Here is a 12,854-nt window from a genome sequence, read left to right as displayed (position 1 = left end):
ACGGACTTCCGGGTTACGGAGGCCCGGAGGAAAAAACGACTCTTTTTTTTTTTTTTTTTTTTTTTTTTTTCAAATGATAAAACACACTAACATTTTGGATATTATTAAGAAAAAATATGTTAACTTCTAAATTTGTGTTGTTGAAACTAGACATAAATTAAAATTCATGATACATTCAAAAAAATAAATAAATACATAATCAATTTAATTTAATTTACAGATTTTAAACACTTGAAAGTCTCACAAGTCAACGAGACAGAACCACCAGAGCTGGCACCAAGTCTTTGTTTTGCGAGTCTCAAGTCTTTGACCTCAAGTCCGAGTCGAGTCTCAAGTCAAACACAGTCAAGTCCGAGTCAAGTCCCAAGTCAAACACGGGAAAGTCCAAGTCAAGTCCCAAGTCAAACACAGTCAAGTCCAAGTCAAGTCCCAAGTCAAACACGGGAAAGTCCAAGTCAAGTCTCAAGTCAAACACAGTCAAGTCCAAGTCAAGTCCCAAGTCAAACACGGGAAAGTCCAAGTCAAGTCCCAAGTCAAACACAGTCAAGTCCAAGTCAAGTCCCAAGTCAAACATGGGAAAGTCCAAGTTGAGTCTCGAGTCACTGGTCCATAAGTCCAAGTCAAGTCCAAGTCCAGGTCGTCTGCTTTGAGCTTCAAGTCATTTCAAGTCTTTAAACCAAAAAAGCACCAAATATAGTTTAGATTTTTGCCGTTTATATGGATTTTAAACTAAATTTTACTTAAAAAGTCATGGTATATTTATATAAATGTTGTATGTGTGTAAATGCAAGTTTTTTTTCCCTTTTCTTCTTTTCTTCCTTTTCCTTTTTTTCCTTGACAAGTTCTGAGTGTGAATCGTGACAATCAGAACAAAAAGAATTCAGATTTAAAAGTTTAATATCAGTTATTTTGTCGCGTGTCTGAAATGGAAGGATCATGTTCTGTGTATTTTACTCTGTTTTTACTGTGTTGTACTTTATATTACTGTAGTACTTTTGAGTATCGCAGTACTTCAGTTCCATCCAAAGTACAAACAGAAGTGGGAGCGACATGTTCCAGTTTGTTTCTGTCAAATTCAGCGTCACGTTTATCGACTGTGAAGAGAAAAGTAATTTATAAAAACAGATTTATTTTTTAGCCGAAGCACCGAGTCTTTTCAAGTCACAGGCCTCAAGTCCAAGTCAAGTCTCAGGTCCTATAAATAGTGACTCAAGTCTGACTCGAGTCCTGAGTCCAAGTCACGACTCACAAGTCCCGACTTTTATCTGGACAAAATTCACAAACACAAAAATCACACAAACAACAACACAAGAGAAAAAAGGAAAAAACAAAACAAACAAACCTCAGTGTCTTTATGTTCTGTTTTATATTATTTTCATTTGTTAAATGTTGATTATTATTATTTTATTGTATTAAACGTTATATTCTGTTGTCCTTAATGGTAATAATTTTAAAAAACTCACAAACCGTTCACCAAATAAAAAAGTGTAACATAAGAACAGAGGAGCGTGACTCTGCTCCGTTACAGAAATCTCCTCTAGATGTTTTATGTTTTACATTTATTTTATTTTATTTGTTTTTGTTCTGTGTTATTGTCTGGAAAATGGAAAAAGTGACTAAGAAGAATTTAAAAAGCACATTTAATCTAAAAATGGAACGATTTTTTACCCCAGTGTTTGTGAATTTGGAATATTTTAATTTAAAATAAAGTGTTTCCTGACTGGACCAGCAGAGGGCGCAGTCACACCAAAAATCATCCGGTTTGTCACGAGCCTGAGTGAAAATCTGAAATGAAATAATAAACCATGAACTAAACACATAAACAAATATTTACGCTGGAAATAAATAAACAAATAATAAACGAGCAAATTATTAATTAAACGTCAGATTAATTTAAGAATTAAAGGGGCACTGTGTAACTTTTCTGGTGGGAGGTCCATCACCTGTTTGTCTCCATGGAGATTTATTTATTTATTTATTTTGGAATGTTCCGCAGTGTGACATTAAACAGTATTTATGTTTAATATCTCACATTTCTTTATGACCTGAGTTTCTGTTCATCAAATATAAAGTCATTCTCTCTGTGAACAGAGACGCCGATCCACAGATCTGACCTGTAACTCTGCCTGTTCTTGTCTCTCTTGGGCTCAACAGCAGCAGTGTCAAACACACGGCCCGGGGGCCAGATCCGGTCCTCCAACACCTTTAATGTGGCCCTCGGGTGATTTTCTACTAAAATATTTGAATGATATTTTCTGTTAAAATGGTGTTAATTTTGTGTGGTGTTTATCACAGCAGCGTCTCCAGCGTCTCTGTACGTGGCCCCTCCCACCAGAGCAGCACAAATGAAGACTTGTCTCTTTCCAAACGCTCTTAAAGGACGATCGTTTTGACTGTTGACCGTGACACCCTCATCAGAAAAATGTCCAACATGAGAAAAGTGGAAAAAGAAAAATTGACTTATTCTGTTTACAGACAAGTTCATGTTCAAACTTTGTTTTGAAATTGTATTTTTCTTAAAGTTTCAGGTTGTTCATAATATTATAATATTTTGTAAAAGAAAGAGTTCATCAGTTAAAAAATATTTGTGTAATAGATTTGTGTTTCTCTACACAAATATTTGAACTTATTATTTTTGGGGTTTATATGACGTGAGTTTTCTGATCAAAGTCCTTTGGAAACGACCCCCAGAACAAAATGAGTTTAACTCCTCCTGATCTACAGGTTTAATCTCTAGACAAAGTGACACACTGCAGCTTTAATGTTCAAAATGTAAATGTTTTTGTTTTTTGTGACACAAACAGAAAGAATTGTTCATAGTTTATATGATTTTAGAAGCAAGAAAATAAATAAAAGTGAATATTTAGCACACAGTGTGAGTCGTGTTCTGTGTCTTTTATTTCATTTTGAATTTGATTTTATTCATTATTTTAGTTTTATTTATGTTTATTAAAAACGTCACAATCACATTAGAAAAGACAGATGTTTTAAGTGTTTCAGCACAAGTGACAGTTTTTAACAGCGTCTGTGGAAAAATATAAAATACATCCATAAAAAACAGACAAAACGAGATCAAGATTAAAACAGGTGAAATGTTCAAAGTTCAGCAGGTTTGGTTTGGTTAAAGGATTTGGTTGAGGAGAACTGAGAAGAGAAATGAGAGAAGATCTTTGTGATCATGAAGAGTTTTGGCGTGTGGAGGTTAAATCTTCATGTATGAAACTAAAGAACTGAAGATGAGTCTGAATGTTTCGTTTGACTCATGAATCTGATGTTTTCATCCTGAACGAGGCTCCAGGTTTTTAACTTCACTGACTCAGTTTTCTCCTTGTGAATCATTGAAACAAAAACAAACAGTTTGGGTTTTTTTTACATTCAAAGTCAAATGTGACACTAGATCAGGAGGAGTTAAACTCATTTAGTTCTGGGGGTCGTTTCATGTTTGATCCAAAGTGTCTGGATCAGAAAACTCATGTCATATAAACCCCAAAAATAACAAGAAGTTCAAATATTTGTGCAGAGAAACACAAATCTATTACACAAATCTTTTTTAATTGATGAACTCTTTCTTTTACAAAATATTATAATATTATGAACAACCTGAAACTTTAAGAAAAATACAATTTCAACACAAAGTTTTAACATGAACTTGTCTGTAAACAGGAATAAGTCCATTTTTGTAGTAAAATCCTGCACTCGGCTCCACTTTTCTCATGTTGGACATTTTTCTGATGAGGGTGTCACGGTCAACAGTCAAAACGATCGTCCTTTAAGAGCGTTTGGAAAGAGACAAGTCTTCATTTGTGCTGCTCTGGTGGGAGGGGCCACGTACAGAGACGCTGGAGACGCTGCTGTGATAAACACCACACAGAAAATTAACAACATTTTAATAGAAAATATCATTCAAATATTTTAGTAGAAAATCAGCCGAGGGCCAGATTAAAGGTGTTGGAGGGCCGGATCTGGCCCCCGGGCCGTGTGTTGTGAGCTGCTGTGAGTCTGAGCAGGTGATTTTGTAAAAACATTTGAACATTAAGAGTAAAACAGAACTGAGGGACGTTAATGTGCAGGAAAAAAACATCAGAACCAGTTTTATTTTTGTGTTTTTGAACAGTTTTTCTTGATTGTTTTTACATCTGATTTTCTCTTTTATTGTCACGTTTATGAAATAGAAAAATAGAAAAACAGAAATAAAAAGGACATTTTCTTGGGAGGATCTGAAACATTCCGGTCTCCATGGCGACGGCGTTGTTGTGTCTGGAATGTTCCACAGTGTGACATTAAACACGTCTGTCTCACTTTTATTCATGACCTGAGTTTCTGTTGTTCAAAAATACAATAATAATTCTCTGTGAACAGAGACGCCTCTCCACAGATCTGACCTGTAACACTGTAGTTTTACAGGTTTAATCTCCAGACAAAACAAGAATCATCTCCATGGAAACAAGAAGGTGACGAAAAGTGACACACTGCAGCTTTAATGTTCAAAATGTTCATGTTTTTGTTCATAATTTGATTTATTTTCTTGTTCCTAAAATCGTATAAAGTGAATATTTGAACAGAGTGAAATGTGTGACTTTTATTTAATTTTTAATTTGATTTTATTCATTTTTTAAATATTTATAACCATTTTTATCTTTGTGTATTTGAAGACTTTTTCTTGATTGTTTTTGTCTCTTTTCTTGTCACGTTTATGAAAAATAAAAATATAAAAATAGAAATAAAGCGGACGATAAACTGAATGTTTCTGGGGTTTTTTTTTGGAGGATCTGAAATGTTCCGGTCTCCATGGTGATGTTGCTTTACATGGAATGTTCCGCACACTGCGGGACATTCCGGACAGAGCGAAAAGGTCTCCATGACGACGAGCGGACGACGGAGCCTTCGCCAGAAAACTACGCAGTGCGGCTTTAAACGTTTACACCAAACGAGAAACAAGAAGAAAACAAAAGAAACAAACGATCTGACGCCTCCACAAGAAGAACTGGTTTAGACCTGGTTTAGACCTGGTTTAGTCCTGGTTTAGTCCAGGTTTAGTCCTGGTTCAGTCCTGGTTTAGTCCTGGTTTAGTCCTGGTTTAGACCTGGTTTAGACCTGGTTTAGACCTGGTTTAGACCTGGTTTAGTCCTGGTTTAGTCCTGGTTTAGTCCTGGTTCAGTCCTGGTTCAGTCCTGGTTCAGTCCTGGTTTCAGTCCTGGTTTAGTCCCGTTTTAGTCCTGGTTTAGACCTGGTTCAGTCCTGTTTTAGTCCTGGTTTAGTCCTGGTTCAGTCCTGTTTTAGTCCTGGTTTTAGTCCTGGTTTAGACCTGGTTCAGTCCTGGTTCAGTCCTGGTTTAGTCCTGGTTTAGTCCTGGTTTAGACCTGGTTCAGTCCTGGTTTAGTCCTGGTTTAGTCCTGGTTTAGTCCTGGTTTAGTCCTGGTTTAGACCTGGTTCAGTCCTGGTTTAGTCCTGGTTCAGTCCTGGTTTAGTCCTGGTTTAGTCCTGGTTTAGTCCTGGTTTAGTCCTGGTTCAGTCCTGGTTTAGTCCTGGTTTTCTTATATTTCAGTATTTTGATTTTCTAAATGTAAATGTTTTTTTTTTTTTTTTTTCAGATCTTGAGCAGAAATCAGCAGGAGGTGAATCCAAATCAAATAAACCGTTTTCTCTGTGGAGGAGAAGAGGACCACACACCAGGACCCATCTGAGGAGACTCAAATCCAGACCAGAACCAGACCAGAACCAGACCAGAACCAGACCAGAACCAGATCCTCAGGTTCCTCTGGTCTGGATCCTAAAACAGTCCCATTTTCAGAACCAAACCTTTGTTCAGTGTGTTTAAAACAAGAGCAGAGACTAAAATACACACATGGACCTGGTTTAGACCTGGTTTAGACCTGGTTTAGACCTGGTTTAGACCTGGTTTAGACCTGGTTTAGACCTGGTTTAGACCTGGTTTAGACCTGGTTTAATTGATCATTACATTTATATCGTGTCTTTCAAGATTCCCAAAGCTCTTTACAGATCATTATTCACTCCACACTCAGTCCTGGTTTAGATCAGATTTAATCCTGGTTTAGTCCTGGTTTAGTCCTGGTTTAGTCCTGGTTTTTAGCTCCTCCTCTCGCTCGTTTCTCCGTCAGTGTTCCTCTCTCTCTCCTCATGTCCAGAGCAGCTCTGGGTTAAGACCTGGTCCAGTCCTGGTTTAGTCCAAGTAAATCCTGATTTACTCCTTAGGTCTGGATTGGTTCTGGTTTAGTCCCGGTTTAGTCCCGGTTTAGTCCCGGTTTAGTCCCGGTCTGGTCCAGGTCTGGTCATGTCCAGAACCGGTTTCTCGGTGCGGGATCTCTTGGACTTGCCTGAGTCCGAGTCCAGGACTTCGTCGGGACCCGGGCAGAGCCGAGGAGACGAGTCCAGACACGAGGCCCCGAAGTCGGACGAGCTGCAGAGCGACGGCCCCTGGATCCACGGAGCCTCGGAGCCGCACTTCACAGGTCAGAACTGAACAAAGACAAACACAAAAACACAACCGAGGTTTAACTCCACGAGACGCGTTAGAAAAGAAAAAGAAAAGAACAAAAAAAGAAGAGAAAATAATCTGTAAATATTGAAATAATTTGTCTTTAGCATTTGATTTTTTTCTCGTCTGTTTTTGGAATTTGTGCCACGTTTGACAAAAAATGAAAATACTAAAAAAATAATAAAATAAAATAAAATAAAAAAATCTGACTTTTCTGGAGATAAAATAAAAATGAGGACAAAATAAAAAAACATTGTAATTACAGTAAATTATTTTGATTAAATGTTTTATAATAATAATAATATTATTATTATTGCTATTATAAATTTTATTATTATTGCTATTATTATTATTATTATTATATTTTAATAGGCTGATGTTAATTATAAAATGACAAATATTAAAAATATTAAATTAATTATAAAAATTATTAATGAATTTTTCTGCATTTTAATTTTTTTTATTAAATATAAAAGATTAAAAATTCACATAAATTATATTTTACACATTTTACACATTTTATTATTTAAAGCTGCGGGAAAAACTGATGAAGCAGAATCATGAAAGTCTAATTTTTGTGTTTTAAAAAATGTTTTAAATCATATTTGAACAGTTTGATTCACATTAGAGTTGATTTAAATCGCAGTTAAATGTTTTTTGTGGTTTGTTCAGACTCTGTGTGGTCTGGTCCCGCGGCGTCGCTGCGGGAGAAAAGAGTTTAAAGAGTTTATGCTCCGTTTATGAAAAAGCAAAAGCGCCGCAGTGTTTCTTTATAATCTGCCCATTTACACCCGAACAAAAGAGGGTTTAGTTTAATACGCGCGCGCGCAGAGACATTTACACAAACACCAAGAAGAAATGTGCAAATACAAAAAATATATTTAAAAAAATAATTAAAAACAGGAAAAAAACAAAAACAAACGGGAGATAAACGTGAGGAATAAACTAAATGTTTCTAAACTGATTCAGTTTTTATTCTCTTCAGCTCCGGGAGCGCGCGGAGCCACAGCGGCCCGCGGCTCTTTTGTGCGGCTCTTTTCACGCGCGGAGCAACAAAACACGCGCCCAAAACACCCGCCCTGCGCGTGACAGACCCGGACCACCCGCGCTCTGACCCGAGTCCAGGACCCGAGTCCAAGACCCGAGTCCGGGCCTCGGGTCCAGGCCCCGGTTCAGTCGGTCTCGTGTCCGTGAGTCCGGAGACTGAACTTTAAACTCTGTTGTTGTGTGATGTAATAATATTATAATGTTATAATATAATATAATAATAATATAATATAATATAAATATAATATAAATATAATATGAATATGAATTATTTCTCTAATTTAATTTTGTTTTCATCTTGTGTTTTGTTGCTGACGTCACTTTTCTCGTGTGTTCGTCACAGTGCGCGCGCTCCCGCTGAAGCCCGCGCGGGACCAGCCCTCGGTGGTCTCGTGCGCTCCGAGCGCTCACGCGCCTAAAGGCCGCGTGCGGAAGCGGCGCGTGCTCTTCTCCAAGGCTCAGACCTTTGAACTGGAGCGGCGCTTCAAAGAGCAGCGGTACCTGTCCGCGCCGGAGCGCGAGCACCTGGCGGGACTCATCCACCTGACCCCGAACCAGGTCAAGATCTGGTTCCAGAACCATCGATACAAACTCAAGCGCGCGCGCGCCGAGCGCGGCCTCGAGGCGCTGCAGCTGGTGCCCGTGCGCCGCGTGCACGTGCCTCTGCTCAAACCCTGCGAGCGCGTGCTCCCGCTGTGCGTGTCCGCGCTCCTGCCGCACGAGCCGCACGCGCTGCAGCCGCTCGCGCACCTCTACCACTGGAGCTGGTGACGCGCGCACGCACGCGCACGTGGACTTTAACAAACTGTAAATACAGCACGTGACGTTTGGAAGTGTGACGTCATCAACCCGGACCAAGACCCAGGACCCGAGACCCGAGACCCGAGACCCAGGACCAGAGACCGGGGACCCGAGACCCGAGACCCGAGACCCGGACCCAGGACCCGAGACCCGAGACCGGGACCCGAGACCCGAGACCCGAGACCAGAGACTAAAGACTAGAGACTAGAGACTAGAGACTAGAGACCAGAGACCGGGACCGGGACCAAGACCAGGACCAAGAATAAAGACCCAAGACCCGAGACCCGGACCCAGACCAGAGACCAGAGACCTGACACCTGGACCAGAGTCTTTTCTGTCTGAGTTTTGACTTTTGGACTTTTTGGTCCAAGTCTGGACTGTGTTTAGTTCACATGATCCAGAGTCTCAGACGAGTTTGGACGTTTCTGTTCTTCATGTGAAGCTGAGGCTGAGGCCGACCTGAGGCCGAGTTTGACCTGAGTTTGACCTGAGTTTGACCTGAGGTGGTGTGTCTGGTGTTTGAGGAACTTTGATGTGTTTGAAACATTATAATATTTAAATCTATTTAAATGTTCTGGATGGAAAAGTCATATTTATAACGTGAACATTTGTTTTTGTCGTTTTGTTTCCTTCAATAAAAAATTAAAAATCTGCTTCATTTGTTGCTTCGTCTCTGATTTTATTTAAAACTAAACGACTGAACACAACAAGTCGACTAGAAACCGACGTCTTTAAAAATGTGACTGAAGTGAATTTAAACCAGACTCAGACTGAACTTTAGATTCATAAAACTCGTGTGTTTAATTTAAAAAGTCAAACTACAGTTTCTTTCCCTTTCACAAAAAAAAAAAAAAGGTATTTGAATTTTTTTTTAAAGTGTTTCTACTTTTATTTTTATACAGTTTTTATCCTCGTCCAGTTTGATCATAAAATCTGACAAAAACACTTCTTATTGCTCTTTTTGAAGATTCATCAGTGGTCCTGGTTTAGACCTGGTTTAGTCCTGGTTTAGACCTGGTTTAGTCCTGGTTTAGACCTGGTTTACTGGTTTAGTCCTGGTTAGTCCTGGTTTAGTCCTGGTTTAGTCCTGGAGTCCTGGTTTAGTCCTGGTTAGTCCTGGTTAGTCCTGGTTTAGTCCTGGTTTAGTCCTGGTTTAGTCCTGGTTTAGTCCTGGTTTAGTCCTGGTTTAGTCCTGGTTCAGTCCTGGTTTAGTCCTGGTTTAGTCCTGGTTTAGTCCTGGTTTAGTCCTGGTTTAGTCCTGGTTTAGTCCTGGTTTAGTCCTGGTTTAGTCCTGGTTTAGTCCTGGAAGTTTAGAGTCCTGGTTTAAGTCCTGGGTCCTGGTTTAGTCCTGGTTTCAGTCCTGGTTTAGTCCTGGTTTAGAGTCCTGGTTTAGTCCTGGTTATAGAGTCCTGGTTTAGTCCTGGTTCAGTCCTGGTTTAGTCCTGGTCCTTTAGTCCTGGTTATAGAGTCCTGGTTATTAGTCCTGGTTAGTCCTGGTTTAGTCCTGGTTCAGTCCTGGTTCAGTCCTGGTTTAGTCCTGGTTCAGTCCTGGTTTAGTCCTGGTTTAGTCCTGGTTTAGTCCTGGTTCAGTCCTGGTTCAGTCCTGGTTCAGTGGTTCAGTGTTTGTCCTGCAGGGGGCAGTAGAAGCTGTTAAATGCTCCAGTCCTCGTGGGTCTAAAATAGTTTGAGGAAGTAAATAATTATTGAAGCTTTTCTCTTCAGTTTGTGAGTTTTTCTTCAGTTTCTTTCTCTTCTGCTCTTTTATTTTCTGGACTCAGATGTTCTGATGTTTTTCCTGGTTCCTCCAAACACTAAACTTTATTTTCTTCAGCACAAAATATTTTGAAATAATCACTTTTTTAAACTGCACTTTTCAAAACTTGTAGATTTGGACAAAGTTTCTGTTTTATTTTCATAATTCTATCATCTCTTCAGTTATAGTTTCTTTCGATTCACAAAAATTCATATTTGAATATTTTTAAGTGTTTTACTTTTATCTTTACAGTTTTTATTCTCGTCCAGTTTGATCCAGAGTCAAACGCTTCAGTTTAAGTTTGTTGTCGTTCGCAGTGTCGGGGAGTAACAGATTACATGTACCAGAGTAATCAGAGTACACATGATGAGTAACTGTATTCAGTTACAGTTACTGTTTCAGTGAGTGGGAATTGGATTACAGTTACTTTGTTCAAATAAATGGATTAAACACAGAGGGATTTTACTGTTTTCACATTTTGGGATATATTCCTTTTTTCTTTTTTTCCTCGGTAATTCCACTCACTGCCGGAAACTAAACCAGGACTAAACCAGGACTAAACCAGGACTAAAACCAGGTCTAAACCAGGTCTAAACCAAAGTCTAAACCAGGTCTAAAACCAGGTCTAAAACCAGGTCTAAACCAGGTCTAAACCAGGTCTAAACCAGGACTAAACCAGGTCTAAACCAGGACTAAATCCTGCTGCGTGGACCTTGTCTCCTCATCTTCTATCAATAATATTTTTGATACGGTTCAGTAAAGTCTGGACTTTTGTTTCTCTACGGCAAATCAAGTAATCCAAAGTAATCAGATTACATTACTCACTTTAAGTAATTGAATGGATTACGTTACAAACTACATTGTGGTCTATGTAATCTGTAATCTGTAGGGGATTACATTTTAAAAGTAAACTTCCCGACACTGGTGGTGACTCGTTTCTTCACTGTTTCTGTTTTGGTTTTAAAGTTTTTTCTGCACAGTTTTAGTTCGGTTCATTTTTTTACTTTTGTGGGATTTTTTGGTGGGATTTTCTAAACTTTGTATTTTTATAAAGGTTTGAGTCAGAAGATCAATGTTTGTATTTGTCCACACGTTTGTACGTTGAACATATTGAGTTAAAAAAAAAGTGGCCACCAAAAAATTCTCTTTTTGAAATATTATTACTGTGGTAAAAGAAGTGACTTGGTTCATTCAGTTTTGTTTAAATAAATGAAATAAATGATGTGATGAAGGCAGAAGTTGGTCCTGGTGAAGCTCTGTGTGTCCTTCATTCATTGGTTTTTCAAAATAAAACCAAAAATAAGAACATGAAAAAACAACACATTTTTTCATTATTTGTCTCCAAAACCAAAATGAAAAAACAGATAAAGATTCATTTTCAATTTTGTGTTTACACGAAAAATGGAAAAAACGAATAACGACCGTTTCCCGTTTATGTGACTTCAGTGACTGAACCAGAACTGAACCAGGACTGAACCAGGACTAAACCAGGACTGAACCAGGTCCGGGACCAGACTGGGACCAGACCGGGACCGGAGTGGACTCCTAGCCTCAGCTTGAGCCTCTCAGCCTCCGGTCTGGTCCCGGTCTGGTCCCGGTCTGGTCTCGGTCTGGTCTCGGTTTTGTCATGGTCTGGTCCCAGTCTGGTCCTGGACCTGGATCAGTCCTGGTTCAGTCCGTATGTGGTTCAAAACGTAAACAGGAAACGGTCGTTTTCCGTTTTTTCCATTTTTCATTTAAACATAAAATCGAAAACTGAAAAAACAAATCATTTTCTGTTTTTTCTTTTTTGGTTTTGGAGACAAATAATGAAGAAAACTGTTGTTTTTTTTCATTTTCTGATTTTTGTCAGGGTCCAGGTCCACGGTTCAAAGACGAGCGCAGAACTAAACACCACAAACTACAGATTTAAAGAAGAAGCGACGTGTGAGCAGCAGCCAGAGCCACAATCATCACGATTCAAGTCGTGTTGTTGGATAAAGTGTAGAAAAGAAGTGGACTGAGTGAGTTTGACCCACAGAGTTCAGAGCCGCTCAGATGAAGCTCCTGATGTTCACAGTTACAGGAGACACGCTGCACACAGACTCTATGAACAGGATTTTTGTGACGGACAAAAGAGCAAAAAAAAAAAACAAGATCATGTAAAGTGAGTTCATACAAACATTTTAAGACCAAAATGTGGAGGTTCACAGCAGCAGGTACAGAGACGAGCCACATGATCCTAATGTGAGTCAGAAGGAGCTGGAAGAACCTCCTGGAGAACTTCCTGTTTGTCACTCGTATGTACAGTCTGTGGTTGTATGCTGCTGTTCACAGATGTTGTCCTGTTGGCTCCATCAGGTCAGGACCTGCAGCTCTGGGGCGGTTTGACCTGAGTGTGAAGCTGGTGGGATGAAGATCAGCTCCTCCAAGTCCAAGGTCGTGGTTCTCGACCTGGAAAAAGGCGTCTTGTCGTCTCCGGGCGAGTGGAGAGTCTCTGCCTCAACTGGAGGAGTTCAAGTCTGTCGGGGTTTTGTTCTCGAGTGACGGGAGGACGGAGCCAGAGATTGACAGGTGGACAGGTGCAGCGTGGGCAGATTGACAGGTGGACAGGTGCAGCGTGGGCAGATTGACAGGTGCAGCGTGGGCAGATTGACAGGTGGACAGGTGCAGCGTGGGCAGATTGACAGGTGGACAGGTGCAGCGTCTGCAGTGATGCGGTCGCTGTATCGTTGTGGTGAAGAGGAGCTGAGGCGAAAGGTGAGGTCAGTCTTCGTT

The 12,854-nt window shown here is 39.8% G+C and overlaps 1 protein-coding gene across 1 annotated transcript; it reads left to right on the top strand.

The window, feature by feature from the left end:
* The first annotated feature begins 6,292 nt into the window (after positions 1-6,292).
* Positions 6,293-8,314, top strand: LOC129407730 (homeobox protein XENK-2-like). Its single transcript, XM_055149734.1, has 3 exons — positions 6,293-6,470; positions 7,466-7,654; positions 7,887-8,314. The coding sequence occupies exons 1-3, from the start codon at positions 6,293-6,295 to the stop codon at positions 8,312-8,314; spliced, it is 795 nt and encodes a 264-aa protein (XP_055005709.1).
* Positions 8,315-12,854: the final 4,540 nt, after the last annotated feature.

Source organism: Boleophthalmus pectinirostris, unplaced genomic scaffold (genome assembly GCF_026225935.1).
Source record: "Boleophthalmus pectinirostris isolate CB_2022bp ecotype Guang Dong unplaced genomic scaffold, ASM2622593v1 HiC_scaffold_13, whole genome shotgun sequence".
Lineage (NCBI taxonomy): Eukaryota > Metazoa > Chordata > Actinopteri > Gobiiformes > Gobiidae > Boleophthalmus > Boleophthalmus pectinirostris.
The sequence above is the reverse complement of the archived record's forward strand: the minus strand, read 5'-3'. Positions and strand labels throughout refer to the sequence as shown.

Excerpts from the sequence above, each read along its gene's own strand:
- LOC129407730 (XM_055149734.1), top strand. The coding sequence starts at position 6,293 with ATGTCCAGAACCGGTTTCTCGGTGCGGGATCTCTTGGACTTGCCTGAG. Across the intron at positions 6,471-7,465 it reads CTCGGAGCCGCACTTCACAG|TTTTTATTCTCTTCAGCTCC; the intron begins GTCAGAACTGAA and ends AAACTGATTCAG. Across the intron at positions 7,655-7,886 it reads GACCCGAGTCCGGGCCTCGG|TGCGCGCGCTCCCGCTGAAG; the intron begins GTCCAGGCCCCG and ends TGTTCGTCACAG.